This window comes from Salmo salar, chromosome ssa06, assembly GCF_905237065.1.
Source record: "Salmo salar chromosome ssa06, Ssal_v3.1, whole genome shotgun sequence".
NCBI lineage: Eukaryota > Metazoa > Chordata > Actinopteri > Salmoniformes > Salmonidae > Salmo > Salmo salar.
In genome coordinates this window covers 37,694,138-37,716,837 of record NC_059447.1, presented here as the reverse complement: position 1 = coordinate 37,716,837, position 22,700 = coordinate 37,694,138, and the positions used below count along the sequence as shown (strand labels likewise).

Below are 22,700 nucleotides of genomic sequence, written 5' to 3'. Positions count from 1 at the left end.
AACTGGTAATTACTAGTGGTAAGCTCGTGTACCATCTCCGAGTTCCGATTTCTCACACATGCTGAACTCTGACGTCACATATTAAGGAAACGGTCTCAATTACAGCATTTTCGGCAGTAAAATCCATCAACAAAATAGTATTTATAGAAAGCAATCTATTAATGTTTTTTTTTTATCACTATAATTGCTTGCGAGCATGATAGCTGTACTTTTTGTCGATGGTTGACATGAGCCAATCGGCGTTTCTCAACAAGTTCAAAGCACGTGAATGCACCCAACTCGTATTTACGACTTCACAACATGTAATTACCACCTTCCCACTTAGTTATAAACGCAGCAGAAGTCCCAGCATCCCAAGCGATACAGCTAGCTAACTAGCAAGCCAAACCGGCTTTTGACAAATATTTTCTATAACAAATAATTTGTGGGTGCAAAACCAATTTCAGATGAATACATAGGAAACGGACATTATTGATGTTGCATACTGAATAGGCCTGTATGTTCTGGCTAACATAAATGTGCCTCAACAACCCTACATCGTTTCAACAAAACAAAAAGACTGACTAGCTAGCTAATGCTTTTAGCCTTATAGGCAAAAAAAACATGTCTAGTTAACAAGCTAGGTAACAGATGAAAGCGTTATAAGTATATCTGGCTAGGTAGCTATTTTTACTCGATTACAAGCTCGGGTACATCAAGCAATGTAGCATGTCAGGGCGAAAGAGGACGCAAATATCCGTACCGGAGACCGAGGACCAAGTAAAGAGGGGCGTGTCACTGAGACAGGTGAGGTCTACCGTCCATGACCATGAGAGCGGTGATGTTGATGATGTCAAACCTGGGACAGTGAAGAGTCAGTATTTCTCCAAGGAGGGGGACCCCGAAAGGCTTGGAGAAGAGTTCTTCAACCAGCCCTGTATAAGTTTAGCTAAAGCATTCCTGGGCAAGGTACGTTCCCTAGAATCAAACATCATTGTAACCCAAACCGCTGTTGAATAACCCTTGATCAGATACAGATTATAACAGTAGATAGGTTTATGACTAGGGCAGCCCTCGTGATGGGAAGGGGGCTCTTTGTGGACTAATGTCTACCTCTGATATAGCTACAGATTGTTATACCAGATAATGTGATTGAACTTTATTTGCTCCCTGAAGTAATCCAACAATGTGTACGCTACCATCTTGTCTATTTCAAGTATTTTCTCATTGATCGAGACTGGTAGGTGTCCACCCCAAGGTGCTCGTGTCATGAACAACAGACACCTGTCTCGATCAATGAGAGAAGACTTGAAATAGACATGATGGTAGCGTACATATTGTTGGATTACGTCATGGAACAGAAAAATGATTATCTGGTGTAACAATCTGTAGTCACCTCTAAGGATTATTGTTGCAACTGGGAGTTGGAAAGGTCATCTATTTTAATCCTGAACAGAAACACTGTGCTTGCATTCAAACGACCAGCAAATTTCAAAGCCAGGAAGTGCTTGTGTATGCAGAGTGACTATTAATAATCTTAGCCATGACTCCTTTGCACGCTGCTTCTTTTTAAGCCCTCCAGTGGCTGAATCCTGTGCATGTTTGTGTTTAATTAAGCTATGTCTGGACCAGTTTACAGGAAGGCTGTAATAAAAAGTATGAAAGCCATTATCATGTGGCAAGGCTTCCGGGCTGGTTGTTAATTGTCAGAGAAGCTTGGTTCCCCCCCGGTGTGATCATGCATTCCACCAGCCTTCCAGCACACACTGCCTCAGAACACTGTGTGGTTTGCGAACAGTCCTTTGCTCAATGCTGAAATAATTGCTATCCTCAATGGTGACTTCTTTCAACAGCACTGAAAGAAACCCTCTGACTCTGAGTAGTTGGTGCTGACTGAGATCCAAACAACTGATGGGAGAGGACTTGTCTTGTAGAGAAATCTTTTTTTCCTTCTCACATTAACCTCACTTTATACTACTTTGTCCCCCTGCCAGCTCCATCTATACTAGATGCCTTCTCGGCTGAGTCTCATGGCCTCTTGATTTTTTGTATTTATTATGGATCCCCATTAGCTGCTGCCAAAGCAGCAGCTACTCTTCCTGGGGTCCAGCAAAATTAAGGCAGTTTCTACAATTTTAAAACATTGCAATACATTCACAGATTTTACAACACGCTGGGTGCTCTCAGGCTCCTACTCCACCACTACCACGTATCTACAGTACTAAATCCACGTGTATGTATAGTGTGTATGTTATCGTGTGTATGCATGTGTCTGCCAATGTTTGCGTTGCTTCACAATCCCCGCTGTTCCATAAGGTGTTTTTTAATGTTTTTAAAATATAATTTTACTGCTTGTGTCAGTTACTTGATGTTGAATAGAGTTCCATGTAGTCATGGCTCTATGTAGTACTGTGTGCCTCCCATAGTCTGTTCGGGACTTGGGGACTGTGAAGAGACCCCTTGGGGTATGCATGGGTGTCCGAGCTGTGTCCCAGTAGTTTAGACATACAGCTCGGTGCATTCAACATGTCAATACCTCTGATAAATAAAGGTAGTGATGAAATCAATCTCTCCTCCACTTTCAGCCAGGAGAGATTGACATGCATATTATTAATATTAGCTCTCTGTGTACAGTTGAAGTTGGAAGTTTACATACACCTTAGTCAAATACATTTAAACTTAGTTTTCACAATTCCTGACATTTAATCCTAGTAAAAACTACCTGTCTTAGGTCAGTTAGGATCACCACTTTATTTTAAGAATGTGAAATGTCAGAATAATAATAGAGAGTGATTTATTTCAGCTTTTATTTCTTTCATCACATTCCCAGTGGGTCAGAAGTTAACATGCACTCAATTAGTATTTGGTAGCATTGCCTTTAAATTGTTTAATTGGGTCAAACGTTTCAGGTAGCCTTCCACAAGCTTCCCACAATACGTTGGGGGTATTTTGGACCATTCCTCCTGACAGAGCTGATGTAACTGAGTCAAATTTGTAGGCCTCCTTGCTCACACACGCTTTTTCAATTCTGCCCACAAGTTTTCTATAGGATTGAGGTCAGGGCTTTGTGATGGCCACTCCAATACCTTGACTTTGTTGTCCTTAAGCCATTTTGCCACAACTTTGGAAGTATGCTTGGGGTCATTGTCCATTTGAAAGACCCATTTGCGCCCAAGCTTTAACTTCCTGACTGATGTCTTGAGATGTTGCTTCAATATATCGACATCATTTTCCTACCTCATGATGCCATCTATTTTGTGAAGTGCACCAGTCCCTCCTGCAGCCAAGCACCCCCACAACATGATGCTGCCACCCCCGTGCTTCACAGTTGGGATGGTGTTCTTCGGCTTGCAAGGCTCCACCTTTTTCCTCCAAACATAACAATGGTCATTATGGCCAAACGGTTCCATTGTTGTTTCATCAGACCAGAGGACATTTCTCCAAAAAGTACGATCTTTGTCCCCATGTGCAGTTGCAAACCGTAGTCTGGCTTTTTTATGCCGGTTTTGGAGCAGTGGCTTCTTCCTTGCTGAGCGGCCTTTCAGGTTATGTCGATATAGGACTCGTTTTACTGCGAATATAGATCATTTTGTACCTGTTTCCTCCAGCATCTTCACAGGGTCCTTTGCTGTTGTTCTGGGATTGATTTGCACTTTTTGCACCAAAGTACGTTCATCTCTAGGAGACAGAACGCGTCTCCTTCCTGAGCGGTATGATGGCTGCGTGGTCCCATGGCGTTTATACTTGCGTACTATTGTTTGTACAGATGAACGTGGTACCTTCAGGCGTTTTGGAAATTGCTCCCAAGTATGAACCAGACTTGTGGAGGTCTATCATTTTTTTCTGAGGTCTTGGCTGATTTCTTTTAATTTTCCCACGATGTCAAGCAAAGAGGCACTGAGTTTGAAGGTAGGTCTTGAAATACATCCACAGGTACACCTCCAATTGACTCAAATTATGTCAATTAGCCTATCAGAAGCTTCTAAAGCCATGACATCATTTTCTGGAATTTTCTAAGCTGTTTAAAGACACAGTCAACTTAGTGTATGTAAACTTCTGACCCACTGGAATTTGGATACAGTGAAATAATCTGTAAACAATTGTTGGAAAAATTACTTGTCATGCACAAAGTAGATGTCCTAACCGACTTGCCAAAACTATAGTTTGTTAACAAGAAATTTGTGGAGTGGTTGCAAAACGAGTTTTAATGACTCCAACCTAAGTGTATGTCAACTTCCGACTTCAACTGTACATCCAAGGGCCAGCCGTGCTGTCCTGTTTTGAGCCAATTGCAATTTTCATAAGATCTTTTCATTGTGGCACCTGACCACACGACTGAACAGTAGTCAAGGTGCGACAAAACTAGGGCCTGTAGGACCTGCCTTGTTGATAGTTTTGTTAAGAAGGCAGAGCGTCGCTTTATTAAAGACAGACTTCTCCCAATCTTAGCTACTACTGCATCAATATGTTTTGATAATTTACATTTTAGTCATTTAGCAGACGCTCTTATCCAGAGCGACTTACAGTAGTGAATGCATACATTTCATACATTTTTTTCCCCCCGTACTGGTCCCCCGTGGGAATCGAACCCACAACCCTGGCGTTGCAAACACCATGCTCTACCAACTGAGCCACACAGTTTACAATCTAGTGTTACTCCAATCAGTTTAGTCATCTCAACTTCCACATTATTTATTACAAGATTTAGTTGAGGTGTAGGGTTTAGTGAGTGTTTTGTTCCAAATACAAGGCTTTTAGTGTTAGAAATATTTAGGGCTAACTTACTCCTTGCCACCAACTCTGAAACTAACTGCAGCTCATTGTTGAGTGTTGCAGTCATTTCAGTAGTAGCTGACATGTATAGTGTTGAGTCATACGCATACATTGAAACTATGGCTTTACTCAGTCAGTTAGTTAGTAAAAAAGCAAGGGGACTAAACAGCTACCCTGGGGAATTCCTGATTCTAACTGGATTATATTTTATAGGCTTCCATTAAGACAACTCTTTATCCACATTATAGCAGGGGGTGTAAAGCCATAACACCAGTTTTTCCAGCAGCAGACTTTGATCAATAATGTCAAAAGCTGCACTGAAGTCTAACAAGACAGCCCCCACAATCATTTTATCATCAATTTCTCTCAGCCAATCATCAGTCATTTGTGTAAGGGCTGTGCTTGCTGAGTGTCCTTCCCTATAAGTACACTGAAATTATGTTGTCAATTTGTTTACTGTAAAATAGCATTGTATCTGGTCAAACACAATTTTTTCCAAAAGTTTACTAAGGGTTGGTAACAGGCTGATTGGTCAGCTATTTGAGCCAGTAAAGGGGGCTTTACTGTTCTTGGGTAGCGGAATGACTTTAGCTTCCCTCTAGGCCTGAGGGCACACACTTTCTAGTAGGCTTAAATTGAAGATGTGGCAATATCGTCTGCTATTATCCTCAGTAATCTTCCATCTAGATTGTCAGACCCTGGTGGCTTGTCATTGTTGATAGACAATAATTTGTTCACCTCTTGAGTTGATGAGTTGAATGATCTAGCTAAACATGGTGGGGAAATGTGTGTGTTCCTGTATCAACATTGGAGTCCAGCCAGCGGTTGCACAGCCATTGGCACACATACACCATCAGCAGGGCTTATTGTGACCCCACACATGTAGTCTAGTTCTCTTCAGAGACAACAATAGATCAAGTTCCTACTGAAGACTTACCCACTGAGGACACACATGAAAGAAAGTATTTATTTGGGCTATCCCTTGTTTGTGCTGCAAGGTATTGGTGCGTCGGAGTGCGGATGGCACTGAGCTGAGAGGGAGGGTGGTGGAGACTGAGGCCTACCTGGGAGGAGAGGACAAAGCCTCTCACTCTGCTGGGGGAAAATGCACTGAGAGGAACACAGCAATGTTTATGAAACCTGGCACCATCTATGTGTACCCCATCTATGGCATCTACCTCTGTATGAATGTTTCCAGTCAAGGTAAGACCATACAACCAAACAGTACAACAGCCAGGCTTACCCTGAAGGCAGTGGAACAAACCACCATTAATAAACCAAACTGCCATTAAAACCACACGCAGTAAAGTTCAGTGTGTTGGCCTTATCTGTAGGAAAATCACCTCATTAGAGACTAAGTAGTGTTGCATCTCCCAGGCTCCCATGTTACTTTCATTAGGCGATAGTTCTTTTTTCAACTGTTTCTCATTATTGAAGACGTTATATTATATGTTGCACCATGTTATTATCCATTCATTCACACTGGAAAAGGGGCAAAGGAAGGAGACAGTATGGCTCCACTCTATCATTCCCTGTGTGTGTTCTCTCTAGGGGAGGGTGCTGCCGTGCTTCTGCGGGCTCTGGAACCTCTACATGGCCTGCCTCTGATGAAGCAGCTGCAGACAGCCAGGCGGAGGGAGGGGGCCCGGCCCCTGAAGGACAAGGAGCTATGCAATGGTCCCTCAAAGCTGTGCCAGGCCCTGGACATACCACACTGCTTCGACCGGAGAGATGTAGCCTCAGACCCAGAGGTGTGGCTGGAGAGGGACACCCAGATAGGACCGCAAGAGCCAGACCTCAGGGAGGTGGTCTCAGCAAGCCGGATCGGCATTGACTCTCATGGGGAATGGGCCACCAAACCCCTGCGCTTCTATCTGCGTGGTCACCACTGTGTGAGTGTAGTGAACAAACAGGCAGAGACACAGACTCACTCACTGGCCAACAATGTGATATCAGACTTTGCGTCCTCCTCTGTGGACGTATGTGATGGTGACACAGGACAGAGTTGAAACTGGGAATATTTTTGAATTGTATCAAACCATGATGAGTAAATACTTTGTTTTTTTCTTAACTATAAACAAGTTTTTACAGACATAATGCTAGAGCAGGTGAAAACATGTCAGCTATGAGCTATTTCAGTCATTTGGTCTAGCTATGGGGAAATCATTGCAAAAGACCCAAAGCCAAAATGTTTGCTCTGAGGGGAATCCAGACTCAATTTATCATTACTTCTTAGATACACACATTGTTGCCCAAACACAAATCCGGAATATGCCATATTTGTATGCTACAAATGATTAAACTACATTCCAAACATCTGTAAAATATTTGATCTAGCCTCCCCTCCCTGCTATCAAAGCAACTAGAATTGTCATTCCAGCCATTCTCATTAATAAACATCCTTGCTTGAAAAGTTCTCTTGGAATCATTGATTTCACAGATGTTTGGAATGTCGTGCTCCTCCTCTCAAAGCAAAAACAGCATGTCTGTTGTTTGGCATCTTTTAATTCTTTCCCTCCCACTGAGATTCCTGGGGGGAGGCTGCCTTGCCTGCAGCCTGGAATTAGCATTAGGCTTGTTTTCCTACATTGTGTTTGTTGGAGATGATTTAGCACTTTTGGGAACCCCTCAAGTGGAGTACAGTGTTTAAACTGCTCAATTTATAGGTGTCACTAAAGCTCTTCACACACTGTTTATTCAATAATGTAGTATTGAAAACAAGGCATTGAACGTAAGACATCTGAGAGAAAGGGACAAATTAAAGCATCTAAAAGCTATATACATGCACTCACAGTCCCCCAAGCAGGGGCAGACAGTTATTCTTTTAGAAATCTTATTTTTTGGGGGGTGCATTGATGAGTACAGTTGGCTGAAAGCAGCAAGCGCCATAATAAGGCCTTTGTACAGCAGCATTCTGTCCATCTGGTATTTCAGAAAGGGTCCTTCACCTCATGACAGACCTCTCTACCCTCTCTACTCCAGAGGAGACTGGAAGAGGGAGATGACAGGGTCCTCATGGTTGGTGACCACCAGAACACTTCTGAATTTGTCAAAGAGGGTCTTCAGCTGAGAGCGCCTCATGTTTTCGTTATACATGATCTCCTCCAGGTGATGGTGCCCTCGGAAGTAGTGCAGCAGCCTGGAAAGAGGGAAGGAACGTCACACAACAGGCAGAGAAATGAGACTAAAGCAAATTCTCCACCAAATCATTAGCTGAGTAAATCTAGCATGAAGCAGCACTTGTTAGAGCCAGTAATCACATTAGTGCATCCTGCACACTATGCAGTCACACTATTGATTCACTGCTTAGGGCTTTGGCATTTTCCTTGAAGCTTTTTCTCACTTCTGCACTCTCAACAATTGTTACACAACTGAAAAACACCATTCTCTTTCCCATATATTCATACATGAAGACAGGATGAGAATAAAAAAATAAAAAATCTAAGCCTTGAACAAAAATCCTTTAATTCCCCACAAGACCAAGCTGACAGATGTATGTTTGTTCTGAAGATATACGAGTCACAAGAGCCTCCAGCCCAGGTCCTTCAAAACGAACCAGCTGTCATGCTGGCTGTTACACAATAGAGGGCGCCATTACGCCACTGAAATACAGTAGCCCACCTTGGTGCCAAATAGTAAAGGGCAGGGGACATACTGTACCTGGCAAACATGCGCAGGTCTTCAGGACTTTGTGCAGCCGGGATATTAAGGATGACCTGGCGCTCGTGCTCTGTCAGGCTGGCCAGTAACGTCTCGGTCATCCTCCTGTTTAGCGGAGAGTCTCCACCAGGAAGCAGTTCTGCACTGGAGTTATCCATACTGGGACTGGTCAGGGTCATGTCATCACTGCTGGCTACAGAGAGAGAGAGTGAGGGGTGGAGAGAATGAGAGAGACAGACATTGATTGAGGAGAAGGAATGACACAGGGGTTGATGATTAGCTGACTAGAGGCACAATTGTAGCAGGTAACCCTTTTGAACAGGTATTGAACAGGTTAACCAGGCACGGTAGTACATAAAAACATCCTCTATCTTCCATCAGCTGTGTGCAAGACAGCTGGTTGAAGGGGAAGTTCACATACTTGGGGATCCGAAGCTGAGTGCGCTGGGTGTGCTGAGGCTGCGACCCCCCACCCGGGCCACCAGGGGGAGCTCCTCGTCCCGCAGCAGACCTGGCTCCTCCTCACTGGGGGGCACCAGCAGACACACATAGGTATGGAGCTGGATCAGCAGGCGCCGCTGGAGCATCCACACCACCATCTGGATCAGCTGGGCCTGGCCAGAGGAGGAGGGAGGCGGAGAGGGAAGGTGGTGGAGGGGAAAGGAGAAAGGACAAACTGGGTTAGAGACACCACTCAAAGACAAAAACTGAACAAGTGGAACTGGAAGAAGCATCACCATGTAACTGGGCACATCTGATTCAGACAGGTTCCAACCTGGCCCAAAATAGAGCCAAGAAATAGCCGCGTGTTCTGGTCCTGTTCTCATGAAAAATAGATGTTGAGAAGGATGGACTTGATGTCTTTTATAATTTATCATGTTCGCTTAGAGAGCTCGGCCAAACCAGGATGGGTCTGGGAGAGAGCCCAGATGTTCTTTCTGCTTCAGACATCAGCATTTCTAGGGTATCAATTACATGCTGAGTAGCTTTCTGGAAGCTATCTTTTAGTCAAAATGAGCGTGTGTATTTCCTAATAGACCTACCTCCTGCACAGACGCATCCAGTGGGTTCCTAAACTCAGACAGTGAGAGGGGCAGGGAGAACTTGGCCAGCATGGAAGGCAGGTCATGACCTGGGAACTGCTGGCCAAACCCCTCAGCCAATGGAGAGTACCTATGCAAGAAGAAGGAGATGGTGATTTCTTACTTCTTCATATTCATACTGTACCCGTTACAAATGTTCAAGCAGGAGAACATCCTTTCACTCGACAGTACGAAACATAGACGGACCATGAGTGGCCCAAAGAAAATCTAATTCAGTCAACAAAAATAATGGGTTGACATGATATGACATCACATTTTGTTATAGATTCACCATCCAATCATTAGGTTATAATTCAACATTAGCACCCTGATGCTCATGATGACAGCTTATTATGTTGGTATAAAATGGATGTACAGATTACAGTGTCTGGTTCATTAGTTTAGCCACCTCTCAGCACACACCTTGTTAATGAGGCATGGCAGGAATGAGAGAAGGAGAGAAAGGGAGCACAAGGCTGTTCAAACACACACACACACACACAGATACTCACAGGCTGATGTTGGCGTGTGGGGACAGCATGTAGACATTGTTCTCACACAGAGGGTACACTATGATGGCTTTTCCCCAGTACACCAGGTGAGCAGCAATCTGGAAGATCTGCACACACAATGAACAGAAACAAAAATGTAACTGTGAAAATGCATTATTGGTCATGGACAGAATCTGTCTGTATAAAAATGAAATATTACTGAAGAGAAAGAAGATTCCTAATTTACCCCACTAGATGGCAGTACGAGAACAGCAACATTATGACACCAACGCTATGACTTGACATTGAGGACAGTTTGTAATGACTTGCTATTCTTTATGACAATTCTTTATATTGCAGCATGTTAGTGTGTAGCAACTTACAATCAAATATAGTCCCCTGTTGAAAAGTGGGCCAATGTCAACTAAACCTGGCTTCAAATACTATTTAGGGTATTTCAATTGCTCTCATATACATTTGGAAGTAAGTATTTATATTTTATTTTTAAAGACAAGTAGTTGAATATTGGAACGTATTTGGAAATACACTTTGGAAAGTATTTAAAAATACATTGACTCAAATACACTCCATTGCATTAAACCTGGGCATTTGAAAATAGTGTTTGAAATTAGTATTTGAAAATGCTTTCAAATAGTAGGCTATTTATAGGAAATTATTTTAAATACACTTACATACTTCCAATAGAAGTATTTTATTCAGCCACATTATTTGAAAATACTCAAATACACAGAAAATAAGTATTAAAATAAACAATCAAATACCCATGTATTAGTGTGTACTGATGCAAGGTGCTCCTACCAACCTGTAGCAGGTTCAGGTCTGCATCCTGTGCCAGCTGCTGCAGGTTCTTGACTGCAGAGCAGGTCTTAATGAGGCGCACCAGAGCAGGAGAGCAGTCCAAAGGCAGCTGGGCCAGCAGAGCCTTCTCACTGTCCAGCAACAGCAGAGCATGATACGGCCTGGGGGACAACAACACATACATTTAACACAGAGCTCATGTTAATGACTAATTATCACTAGTTACATTCTATATAGTCCCTGAAGTGTATGGAAATTGCTAGAAATGTACTCATTTTTCTCTCTTGGAAAATACTCATAATATATAGCTATCATTATGGCTTATATTTAAGTTTCAATGCATGTTTTACTAAGGGCAAAATTGGAGTTGTAGTAGTATTTTGAGATGAAGACGCTGTAACATTGGTCTGACTGAACATAAGCATGTGAAAGGCAGAAGAATTAAATAAAGAACGCCATTAGGTGGCGCTGTGGCCTACAGGAAATTATTGGTGGAGCTTCTCACCAGATGCAGTTAATAGTTCCACATAAAGAAGCAGGCCACAAGAGCTAACTGTTACCACAAAGAGTTCTCTCTCTCACAGCCTCGGTATATTATTACTGGAAAACTTTCCAGAATACAGATCTGATCCACATACAATGAAAGCCTACAAAGTTCTGCCGTCAGTTACAACTTGTAACCCACACGTCACAGTGTTCAGTCGCTCACAAAAGGACTCACACACATACACACCTTATGGCCTTGAGGCTACGCTCCAGAGCCTCTGGGGGTACGTGGTTGCTCCCTACCCGGTGGATCTTGTGAGGTAAACAGAAGCTCACCTCCAGCCAGTTGTTGATATGGAGCCTCACCACCCCTGTTGTACACAGGCTAGATAACACAACACAGACTCTATTATTACATCTGCACTGTAAGAACAAAGAAACTATCCACAAATACATGATTTTGTAGGGCGTTTTTACAAACCTGTCATATGCCTCCTTCAAGTCCCTGGCAAGTTTGCATTTAGGAAGGATTTGTCTGAACGGTGACTGAGGGCTGCCATCAGCTAAGAACGAAAACACAGAAAATCAAGTCACATACATTGACCTCTCTATGACATTGTAAATCCATGTCACGTGAAGACTGACAAAGACACCTCTCATCCCTATCTTCTTTGGAACAATATGGAGAGGAAAATATATGCATTGTTCTGTAAAATGCTATCAGAGTAAAGTAGGAACTTCATGGTACTTAATGGCTGGTACTTTATGGTACTAGACTCAAGCACTGAGTGGTGTGTTTTGGGTAATATAGTATGTGACTCACTCTCGGTCATGTTGGTGACCTCGTCCTGCACAGCCAGCATCAGCTTGGCCTCTCTGGTGAGATACTGGCAGCGGCGCTCCTCGTGCTGCAGGGCGATGGCGATGCGCCGGGACAGGTTGTGCATGCAGCTGATGACTGACGGGTCGGCGTTGGCCTGTAAGGGGCGCCAGGACAGAGAGACGGCATTATGAGACACTGGTGCAAAGCAACTGGAACACTGATCACACTTCAACACTTGGTTAAAGGGATACTTCGAGATTGTGGCAATTAAGGCCCTTTATCTAATTCCCCATAGTCAGAAGAACTCGTCGATACCATTTTTGTCTCTGCGTCCAGTATGAAGGAAGTGAAAGATCGTTTCGTGAGCCAATGCTTACTAGCGTTAGCGCAATGACTGGAAGTTTATAGACTTCCAGTCATTGCGCTAACACTAGTTAGCAATTGCGCTTGAGCTAGTTAGCAACTTCCTTCAAACTGCACGCAGAGACTGAAATATCGAAATATCCCTTAAAGTTTTTACTACTAAAAAGTACTTTATTATTAGTTTGTAGATGATTATAAATCTGTAATAGTTATAACACATTGGTTGAAATTGTGAGCATCTACTAAATTATTACATTGTAATTGTAACAAATAGGGAATCTATGGTCCGGCAAGTCAGTAACTCAAGATATCGGTTTGTTTACATCACTAGATCTGAGTATTAGCAGCATTGCTGACTGTAAAACATGTTGACTTTAAAATATTGTAATCTCTAAGTAACTTCAAAACAGCAATATTAGCAACATAATCCATTTAGAACTTCAATAATAACTTTATTTAAAAAAAAAAAATGTGAGTGGTAAAATGGCCCTAGTTCCAAACTGCTCATTTAAAACATTTGCATACTACAAAAACAATTATATCACATATTTTATCAATAAATGTATGTTAAATGTTATTTATTGCAGTGAAATAATTTTGTGTGACCTGACATTGAGTGACATTACTGGCACTCAATTACAAAAAATATGAATCAATAGCGTATTTAAACAAATTACTCATATTTCAAAACAAAACCCAAACAAGTCAAAAGGGCAGGACATCATTTTCTGCATCATCATGTTAGGCGCAGAGCCATGGAAAATGGCAGTGAGTGACAGGCTGGGTGGGTTGCTGGGCAGGTTTCTGGGCAGATATGAGGTTAGAACATGACTGAGCACATTCCGCCCAGTCTCAGCTGTGCAGGGCTTGGCAGCCTCCAGTGAATCAGCAGTCTGCCAGGCTGAGTCATGCCCAGGGGAGGGTAGTGCCATGCTGGGTAGAGTGATTAAACAGAGCCCACTGCCCCCACCCAGCTCTCGCCCTCCTTTCTACCACAGATAGACCCCATGCTGGAATGTTATCACCCCAAGAGACCCATCCCTTTCTGGGAAAGCACTCTCCCTGACCTGGCCTCACCCACCCAAATTACCAGCCAATTTATTTTATTTAATTAGAGAAAATGTATTTATCACCAATGAATGTGGTGTTTGTAAAATAAGCACATAATGTGCTAAAACATTTAGCTAATCCAAACCTGTATATAAGCACTTATGCATCAAATGAAGAGGAATATTATTGACATGACAGTAATTATATTCAAGAGGAAAGAGAAAGCTATTTATGGAAAATAAAATAAAAATGACGTTTTTACCCTCAGAGCAAACACAACACTGAACAGGATCATGGTGGGCATCTCCCTCTTAGGTGAGGGGTCTGTCTTAGACACCTGGACAGAAAGAAATAAGATAATAAATATAATAGATATAAGATGTTCTAAATCATTCTATGATCAATGGCTTTGCACACCACTATTTAAATCATAATACTTGCTATTGTATTTATTGAAATGTATAAACAACACAGTGAAAACATTCATGTTAGTCCTGTGACAAAGCTCTCTAGACAAGAATAAACAGCTGTAAAAGGCTCCTTTTATACTGGTATTTTCAACATCTTATTTACAAAAATACATAAATATATAACTGCACTTTTTAAAGCTTGGTTTATTACAGTAGGTATTCAATTAAGCTTTTAAATACCATTCTATGAGTGCCATAGCTCATGAATTGTTGGTATAATTTCTGAAAAGGGCCATTTTGTAAGGATTCTAACATACAGCTCAGGCTCTGTTTTTAGGGGATCACACTGATGAGAAATTGCCATTTGGATACAATCAACAGCATACAAATCACATGGATTAAATACATGTCTTTATGGAAAGCAAATGATTCACTGCACCAGTTGAGTAATTTGTTATCAGGTTCATCAGGACATTAATTTCAACCTTCTAATAGGCCACATGTAGTCTAGTGAATGAAATAGTACCTATCATCAACCTACTTAGGTTAGATACGTTTTAGTTACGTTACAAACCATTTCAATATTTGTCTAGAATTTCACTCCAAATGATTTCTCCACCCCCACCCCTTATATTCAACCGTTCTATCTTACTTCTGTGAATTGTCAAATAATGATTGTGAAACACTGAGATGTAAGGCACTTCTTCCACTAGATGGAGCAAGGGACCTGAATTCACAGTCTCAGAGTGGAATTAGAAGTCAAAGGAGAATTGCTGTTTCAGATCAAGGGGAGAAGAACTGCCCCCTCTCATTGAAGCCACAAAGTTCAAAGCCGACCGCAGTACTGCAAGAATTGTTTGCAGAAAATAGTGATTGGGAAAATGTCAATCTTCGTGGTCAATCTTCATGTAAATAAATGAAAAATATTCTAAGACAAACATGGTACCAATAATTAATTCTATTACACCAGATGTATGTCTTTAAACGGATTATTTTAAAACCAAAAGGTCGCTTGTTCCAACCCCCGAGCCAACTAGGTAAAAAAATCTGTCGATGTGCCTTTGAGCAAGGCACTTAACCCTAGCTGCTCCTGTAAATTGCTCTGCAGAAGAGCATCTACTAAATGACTAATGGAAGCCTGCAGTACCCCGGTAGGCCTTCAACTTAATATAATCATTGAGAGGGGGCAGCACTGAGCTAGCCTGCAACGTCTGGAGTAGCTCAAACTGCGCATGTTATATATCCATGAGATGCCATATTAACCGACTTCCTTGGCTTCAAATGCGCTATTGAGTCTTCACAAAGGGATGAATTGTGTCAAGTGATTGATGGCTTTGTCCATCCATTCATATACAGTCATTGTTCAGATTTCGTGGTACTGGTGGACTGACTGACAGAGAATCTCTGCAGGTGAATGTGTATTTATGCTCAGGCCATCACAAATTCACAAAAAAGTATCTTACCTGAATGGTGTGAGGATGCTGGAGGAGGGTGGGGTGCCCAACGAAACGCACATTGTCTATCTTCAGCTCAAACTTCTTCCCACACATATCAGACTTGGTGGCCAAGATAGTGGCGAGGATGATGTCAGAGAACCTTATTGGAGAAAGAGAGGAGAAAAAGACCTAAGTAAACCAGCCGAGAGTCGAGCAGGAAGGGAGGAGAGCAACAAGATATCTGAGAAAGTGCCAATTATATCTAATTCGGTTTCATTGTCTTTGTTTTAATATTTAGTCCATCAACCTATAATGGTAGCCATAGTGTGACTATGGATAGGAGGGTTAGGTTAATCACATGGATCAGCCTGCAACCTGATTGATAGATCACAGTTTGAAAGGAGCTGGTGTAAATAGTACTTGGAGAGGAGAGACAACAGTGAACAAGCCCCCTCTGGCAGAGAAGGTGAGGGCTTTGTAAAGGGGAGGTGACAGACTCATGCTGGTTTACATAGCTCATGCTGCAGGCTGGCCCCATCATCAAAAAAAATGATATCATCATCATCAGGTGGTATTATTCCACCAGAAAACCGAAAAGGGACAGATTCTAATCCAATCTTAATCATGGCTATGTTTTTGTTATGAGAAATAAGTCAGGATATTATTATGGCTCTGATTGGTTTAGCCATGTAAAAGAAGTCTATGTATCTATTCAGAATTGATTTCCCAACAATCAAATATCATCAGATGAAGTGGATTCCAATGCTAAATGAACTGAAGAATCTACGTTGCTGGTTTTGGAGCAATCATTTAACAAGGCTGAATTGAAATGCAGGATTAACCAAGATAGACCAGTGAATCATTCCATCTGTAATAATTCAACAGGAATTTCAGAGATTAAGGTTGGCGTAGGCATATATATGTACACACACACACACAGGATATATATATATATATGCAAGACAAAACAGGAAGGAAGGAGTGAATAAAGACAAGGGTGTTCTAAACAAAGGAAAGGTGGTTTTAGAATGATTTGGTCTTACCCTGCTACCAACTGTTCATCAGTTAGTGGAGTTTGTTCTCTGAAATGGGAATAGGGCCATAAAAAAAAAACGCAAACAAAAGAAAAGAATGCAGCAGACAATTGGACAGAATGCATAACAGAAGGACATCACAAACAAATCTAAACAAGATTACCACTTGAGAGTGACTTGAATAAATATTTTAAAGCAAATTGATCTAATTTTTGTACCTAAGACTTGATTACAGAAAATGTTGTAACGCTTCACGATGCATTGCTCTTGTACCGGAGTACAAATGCTATAATTAACCCAGTAACAATGTTATGAACATGTTATTACAAAGTAATTTAGCATTTGCTTTGTAATTGCATAGTAGTCAACATTAGATGTTGTGGTTAGTGGATTCAACTCCATTAAAATGCAACAACAAAGCAATAACTAAATAACAACAAGTTACTAGAGTAATTACCATGTTAATATCATAGATGGGTTGAAATTGGTAAAGAGTAAGCCTAACTTCATGTAAATAGGCCTGTAGCTTTTATTTGAGTAACTACAGTGAGGGAAAAAAGTATTTGATCCCCTGCTGATTTTGTACGCTTGCCCACTGACAAAGAAATGATCAGTCTATAATTTTAATGGTAGGTTTATTTGAATAGTGAGAGACAGAATAACAACAACAAAAATCCAGAAAAACGCATGTCAAAAATGTTATAAAATTATTTGCATTTTAATGAGGGAAATAAGTATTTGACCCCTCTGCAAAACATGACTTAGTACTTGGTGGCAAAACCCTTGTTGGCAATCACAGAGGTCAGACATTTCTTGTAGTTGGCCACCAGGTTTGCACACATCTCAGGAGGGATTTTGTCCCACGCCTCTTTGTAGATATTCTCCAAGCCATTAAGGTTTCGAGGCTGACATTTGGCAACTCGAACCTTCCGCTCCCTCCACAGATTTTCTATGGGATTAAGGTCTGGAGACTGGCTAGGCCACTCCAGGACCTTAATGTGCATCTTCTTGAGCCACTCCTTTGTTGCCTTGGCCTTGTGTTTTGGGTCATTGTCATGCTGGAATACCCATCCATGACCCATTTTCAATGCCCTGGCTGAGGGAAGGAGGTTCTCACCCAAGATTTGACGGTACATGGCCCCGTCTATCGTCCCTTTGATGCGGTTAAGTTGTCCTGTCCCCTTAGCAGAAAACCACCCCCAAAGCATAATGTTTCCACCTCCATGTTTGACGTGGGGATGGTGTTCTTGGGGTCATAGGCAGCATTCCTCCTCCTCCAAACACGGTGAGTTGAGTTGATGCCAAAGAGCTCCATTTTGGTCTCATCTGACCAGAACACTTTCACCCAGTTGTCCTCTGAATCATTCAGATGTTCATTGGCAAACTTCAGACGGGCATGTATACGTGCTTTCTTGAGCAGGGGGACCTTGTGGGCGCTGCAGGATTTCAGTCCTTCACGGCGTAGTGTGTTACCAATTGTTTTCTTGGTGATTATGGTCCCGGCTGCCTTGAGATCATTGACAAGATCCTCCCGTGTAGTTCTGGGCTGATTCCTCAGTGTTCTCATGATCATTGCAACTCCACGAGGTGAGATCTTGCATGGAGCCCCAGGCCGAGGGATATTGACAGTTCTTTTGTGTTTCTGTCTCTCACTGTTCAAATAAACCTACCATTAAAATTATACACTGATCATTTCTTTGTCAGTGGGCAAACGTACAAAATCAGCAGGGGATCAAATACTTTTTCCCCCTCACTGTATCAATTGTAGGCATGTGTATTTTTGTTAAATTCTTCCTTTTAAATTAAATGAGTGACTGAAATGTTCAATAAAAAAAATCTGTATCTTGTGGCCACTATTTTGCATGCCAGCCATTTCTTATTGTCTGAATGTCACTTGAAAATTAAAACGCAAACACTTTAAAAGCCCACATGTTAAACAAAAGGCATTTATGTAACAAGGTTAAAAAGCTCATGTAACCTATCCATTTATTTGACATACATATAGCCTGACTTTCATAATCACATATTCCAAATAACAGATGGGTGTGTATTGCCATGAACCAATGCTGTAATATCACAGACACATTTGCAAGAGGGCACAAATACAACCCTAGCCCTCTTGGGTGAACCAGAGCCAATAGGACCCTAGCCAACACACATACCGCCATTGTTTTAATCAAATGTTGACTAATTTGACTAATTTTGTTCTGATATGAACATATCCAAAACTTGACTGGTTAACAAAACGTATGATGAATATGCTGAAGCGTCACACTGGTGCAGTGTCACACAGTCCCCTACCCCATTCAGAAATTCTAACTACTTTAGCACATATTGATGATAGTATCTTCTGACTAGTTTTGTTGAGAACCCCAACACTTGCTCTAAACATTAACAAGCATTTCCTGAGGTACTATATTGGAAACATAAGGAATGTATCTTTCATTTCAGTGAGAAATACTTTTTTATTTAAGTTACTACACACCTTTATAGGGTTAGTTTTCCCACACGGACATATGTCCATGTTACAGAGCTTGTTGATGGAAGACATAGGCCGCCACCTGTGCAAATTGGCTATCTAGCATGCTCCTAACAGCTGTGTGTAGGCTAACTGAGGAGGAAGTGTAGTTCATAAACTGGGGGCACACAACCTGTATGGATCTGTGTAAAACTACTAAAGTAAGTGTATCTTTTTATTTGAAAGATTATTTCTCGCTGACATGAAACATAGGGGGCATATCAGCATACGTTTTGAAAACTGCTTCGAAAGCAATGATTATTGACGTTTTTAAACCTTAAAACACAGCATCGAAATTGTAGTTTACACCGAGCCAAATGCAGGCGAATTTAATGGCTGAAAATCCGACATAAGGAGAAGGGTTTTCGAAAGCTAACAGTCCCGATTCAAAGGGATGTTGTTTATTTCCCCATCGTGATATAGACCTAAACATGGAAACATTATGTAGGTGACATAATATGATGACCAATACCTAGAATCTCCATCTGGGTCTTCAAGAACATCTCCTGTAGTGTTCAATGCATATGGACTTCGCTGTTTTGCTTTTGGGCAAAGATATCAGATTAGAAGATTGTTTACCAAATTTTACATATCACACCACATAGCAAGCTAACGTCACATACACAACAAGGACTACTTACTCGTGAGTGAAGATGTGCAATCTGCAACCCGTTGAAATGGGTACCTAAAGAGCAATTTGTTCCCTCGGCTACCCGAAGTAACCAAAATTACACTGATAGGGCTTGTCTTTTCACCACATTTGAAGAAGCTATTTTCAGACTGTTTATACATAGATTTTCGCTCGCCTTGTAAATCAAATGAAGATGAATGAATGTACATATTTTAACGTCGAGTAAGCAAATTGTTTGTCAATTGATATTTAACATTACAGTAGCTAGTTACATGGTTATAAGAAACCTAGCTACCACTTGCCAGACTTTCCAACAATTATTAAATATAGCTAGCTCGTATGCTAGCTCCGAGCTAACTAGCTTGTGCTAGCTAAGAAATGTTGAGGGTTAATGTTAGCTATCGCAGCACCATTAGCTACATTTATTAACTACTTAACAACACTCGGTAATATACTGGTGACAATATATTTTAATACTTATATAATTCCATTATCTGCTAGATGTGTTGTTGTTTCTCTCCTCCAGCTCAGCGCTGCCTGCCAATGTTGTGTGTTACACTGATATGTGATGTAGAGCGTAAAAATAGTTCCGCTAGTGGGGTGTGAGATTACAGTGACTATGTGAGATTATCGGTCGATTCTGAAACAAATACCCTGTTGTAAATCTCGCATTTTACCAGTTAATATCATCACTGTTATTTTTCACATTCAATAGCAATGTAACTGTACTGTAGCCTCGCGCGCCAGCATGATCACGTGAGGCTAATACAACTGGAAAGCATAGAGCAGGGATTCTTAAACGTGATCACCTCGAGACCCAAATAAAATATCAAATCAAATCACATTTTATTGGTCACATACACATATTTTGCAGATGTTATTGCAGGTGTAGCGAACTGCTTGTGTTCCTAACTCCAACAGTCCATTAGTATTTAACAATTCACAACAATACACAAATCTAAAAAAAGAATGGAATGGTATTAAGAAATATATAAATATTAGGATGAGCGATGTCGGCGTGGCATTGACAAAAATATTGTAGAATAGAATAAAGTATATACATATGAGATAAGTAAAGCAGTATGTAAACATTATTAAAGTGACTAGTGTTCCATTATTAAAGTGGCCAGTGATTCCATGTCTATGAAAATAGGGTAGCAGTCTCTAAATTGCAGGCAACAGTAACCAGGTGGTAGCCAGCTAGTGATGGCTACTTAACAGTCTGGTGGTCTTAAGATCAAAGCTGTTTTTCAGTCTCTCGGTCCCAGTTTTGATGCACCTGTACTGACCCGCCTTCTGGATGATAGCAGGGTGAACAGGCAGTAGGCTTGGGTGGTTGATGTCCTTGATGATCTTTTTGGCCTTCCTGTGACATCGGGTGGTGTAGGTGTCCTGGAGGGCAGGCAGTGTGCCCCCAGTGATGCGTTGGGCAGACCGCACCACCGTCTGGAGAGCCCTGCGATTGCGGGTGGTTCAGTTGCCGTACCAGGCGGTGATACAGCCTGACAGTTTGCTCTCAATTGTGCATCTGCAAAGGTTTCTGAGGGTATTAGGGGCCAAGCCACATTTATTCAGCCTGTTGAGGTTGAAGAGGTGCTGTTGCGCCTTCTTCACCAAACTGTCTGTGAGGGAGGACCATTTCAAATTGTCAGTGATGTGTACGTCGAGGAACTTGAAGCTTTCCACCTTTTCCACTGCTGTCCCATCGACGTGGATAGGGGCGTGTTTCCTCTGCTGTTTCCTGAAGTCCACAATCAGCTCCTTCGTTTTGTTGACGTTGAGGGAGAGGTTATTTTCCTGGCACCACGCTGCCAGGGCCCTGATCTCCACCTTTTCGTCATTGTTGGTAATCTGTTGTGTCGTCTGCAAACTTGATGATTGAGTTGGAGGCGTGTGTGGCCACGCAGTCATGAGTGAACAGGGAGTACAGGAGGGGTCTGAGCACGCACCCTTGTGGGGCCCACCTGGAGGCGACCCGTCAGGAAGTCCAGCACCCAGTTGCACAGGGCGGGGTTCAGACCCAGGGCCCTGAGCTTAATGATGAGCTTGGAGGGTACTATGGTGTTGAGCTATAGTCAATGAACAGCATTCTGACGTAGGCATTCCTCTTGTCCAGATGGGATAGGGAAGTGGCAGTGTGCAGTGCGATGGCGATTGCATCGTCTGTGGGTCTATTGGGCCGGTAAATAAATTAAAGTGGGTCTAGGGTGTCAGGTAAGGTAGAGGTCATATGATCCTTAACTCATCTCTCAAAGCACTTCATGTGAGTGCTACGCAGTGATAGTCATTTAGTTCAGTTACCTTTGCTTTCTTGGGTACAGGAACAATAATGGACATCTTGAAGCAAGTGGGGACAGCAGACTGGGATAGGGAGAGATTGAATATGTCAGTAAACACTCCAGCCAGCTGGTCTGTGCATGCTCTGAGGACGTGTCTAGGGATGCCGTCTGGGCCGGCAGCCTTGCAAGGGTTAACACGCTTAAATGTCCTACTCACGTCGGCCACGGAGGAGGAGAGCCCACAGTCCTTGGTAGCGGGCTGTGTCGGTGGCGCTGTGTTATCCTCAAAGCGGGTAAAGAAGGTGTTTAGCCTGTCCGGAAACAGGACGTTGGTGTCCGCGACGTGGCTGGTTTTCCCTTTGTAGTCCGTGATTGTCTGTAGACCTTGCCATATACGTCTCGTGTCTGAGCTGTTGAATTACGACTCCACTTTGTCTCTATACTGGCGTTTTGCCTGTTTATTTGCCTTACGGAGGGAATAACTACACTGTTCGTATTCGGCCATATTCCCAGTCACCTTGCCATGGTTAAATGGGATGGTTCACGCTTTTAGTTTTGCGCGAATGCTGCCACCTATCCACGGTTTCTGGTTCGGGCAGGTTTTAATAGTCACAGTTGTTACAACATTTCCTATACACTTCCTGATAAACTCAGTCACCGTATCAGTGTATTTGTCTATGTTGTTCTCGAGGCTACATATCCCAGTCCACATGATCAAAACAATCTTGAAGCGTGGATTCCGATTGGTCAGACCAGCGTTGAATAGTCCTTAGCACGGGTACTTCCTGTTTGAGTTTCTGCCTATAGGAAGGGAGGAGCAAAATGGAGTTGTGATCAGATTTGCCGAAGGCAGGGCGGGGGAGGGC

General features: G+C 42.2%; 2 protein-coding genes across 4 annotated transcripts; one reads left to right on the top strand and one right to left on the bottom strand.

Annotated features, from left to right (window-relative positions):
- The first annotated feature begins 336 nt into the window (after positions 1-336).
- LOC106607370 (DNA-3-methyladenine glycosylase-like) lies at positions 337-7,165 on the top strand. 2 transcript variants are annotated; one of them, XM_014204288.2, is made up of 3 exons: positions 337-786; positions 5,751-5,955; positions 6,304-7,165. In XM_014204288.2, exons 1-3 carry the CDS (start codon positions 709-711, stop codon positions 6,759-6,761), a joined length of 741 nt encoding a protein of 246 aa, XP_014059763.1. In that variant the 5' UTR covers positions 337-708; the 3' UTR covers positions 6,762-7,165. The 2 variants fall into 2 exon arrangements, with proteins under 2 accessions (XP_014059763.1, XP_014059762.1); XM_014204287.2 differs by having other exon boundaries at positions 337-948.
- Positions 7,166-7,429: 264 nt separating this feature from the next.
- Positions 7,430-20,263, bottom strand: LOC106607369 (GATOR complex protein NPRL3). 2 transcript variants are annotated; one of them, XM_014204285.2, is made up of 14 exons: positions 19,566-20,259; positions 19,397-19,466; positions 16,416-16,454; positions 15,400-15,532; positions 13,789-13,863; positions 12,114-12,267; positions 11,772-11,853; positions 11,538-11,675; positions 10,809-10,965; positions 10,007-10,113; positions 9,456-9,585; positions 8,834-9,026; positions 8,413-8,605; positions 7,430-7,891 (listed from the first exon to the last, which is right to left on the bottom strand). In XM_014204285.2, the coding sequence occupies exons 1-14, from the start codon at positions 19,762-19,764 to the stop codon at positions 7,726-7,728; spliced, it is 1,836 nt and encodes a 611-aa protein (XP_014059760.1). In that variant the 5' UTR covers positions 19,765-20,259; the 3' UTR covers positions 7,430-7,725. The 2 variants fall into 2 exon arrangements, with proteins under 2 accessions (XP_014059760.1, XP_014059761.1); XM_014204286.2 differs by lacking the exon at positions 16,416-16,454 and having other exon boundaries at positions 19,566-20,263.
- Between the last annotated feature and the right edge of the window lie 2,437 nt (positions 20,264-22,700).

What these genes read in the sequence shown, in the direction of transcription:
- LOC106607370 (XM_014204287.2), top strand. Translation starts at nt 709, where the DNA reads ATGTCAGGGCGAAAGAGGACGCAAATATCCGTACCGGAGACCGAGGAC. An exon ending in CTAAAGCATTCCTGGGCAAG is followed by an intron (nt 949 to 5,750) that starts GTACGTTCCCTA and finishes TTGTGCTGCAAG; the next exon opens with GTATTGGTGCGTCGGAGTGC. An exon ending in TATGAATGTTTCCAGTCAAG is followed by an intron (nt 5,956 to 6,303) that starts GTAAGACCATAC and finishes TGTTCTCTCTAG; the next exon opens with GGGAGGGTGCTGCCGTGCTT.
- LOC106607369 (XM_014204285.2), bottom strand. Translation starts at nt 19,764, where the DNA reads ATGTACATTCATTCATCTTCATTTGATTTACAAGGCGAGCGAAAATCT. An exon ending in TTGCACATCTTCACTCACGA is followed by an intron (nt 19,467 to 19,565) that starts GTAAGTAGTCCT and finishes TTTGCCCAAAAG; the next exon opens with CAAAACAGCGAAGTCCATAT. An exon ending in CGTAGCCTCAAGGCCATAAG is followed by an intron (nt 10,966 to 11,537) that starts GTGTGTATGTGT and finishes GTTGTCCCCCAG; the next exon opens with GCCGTATCATGCTCTGCTGT.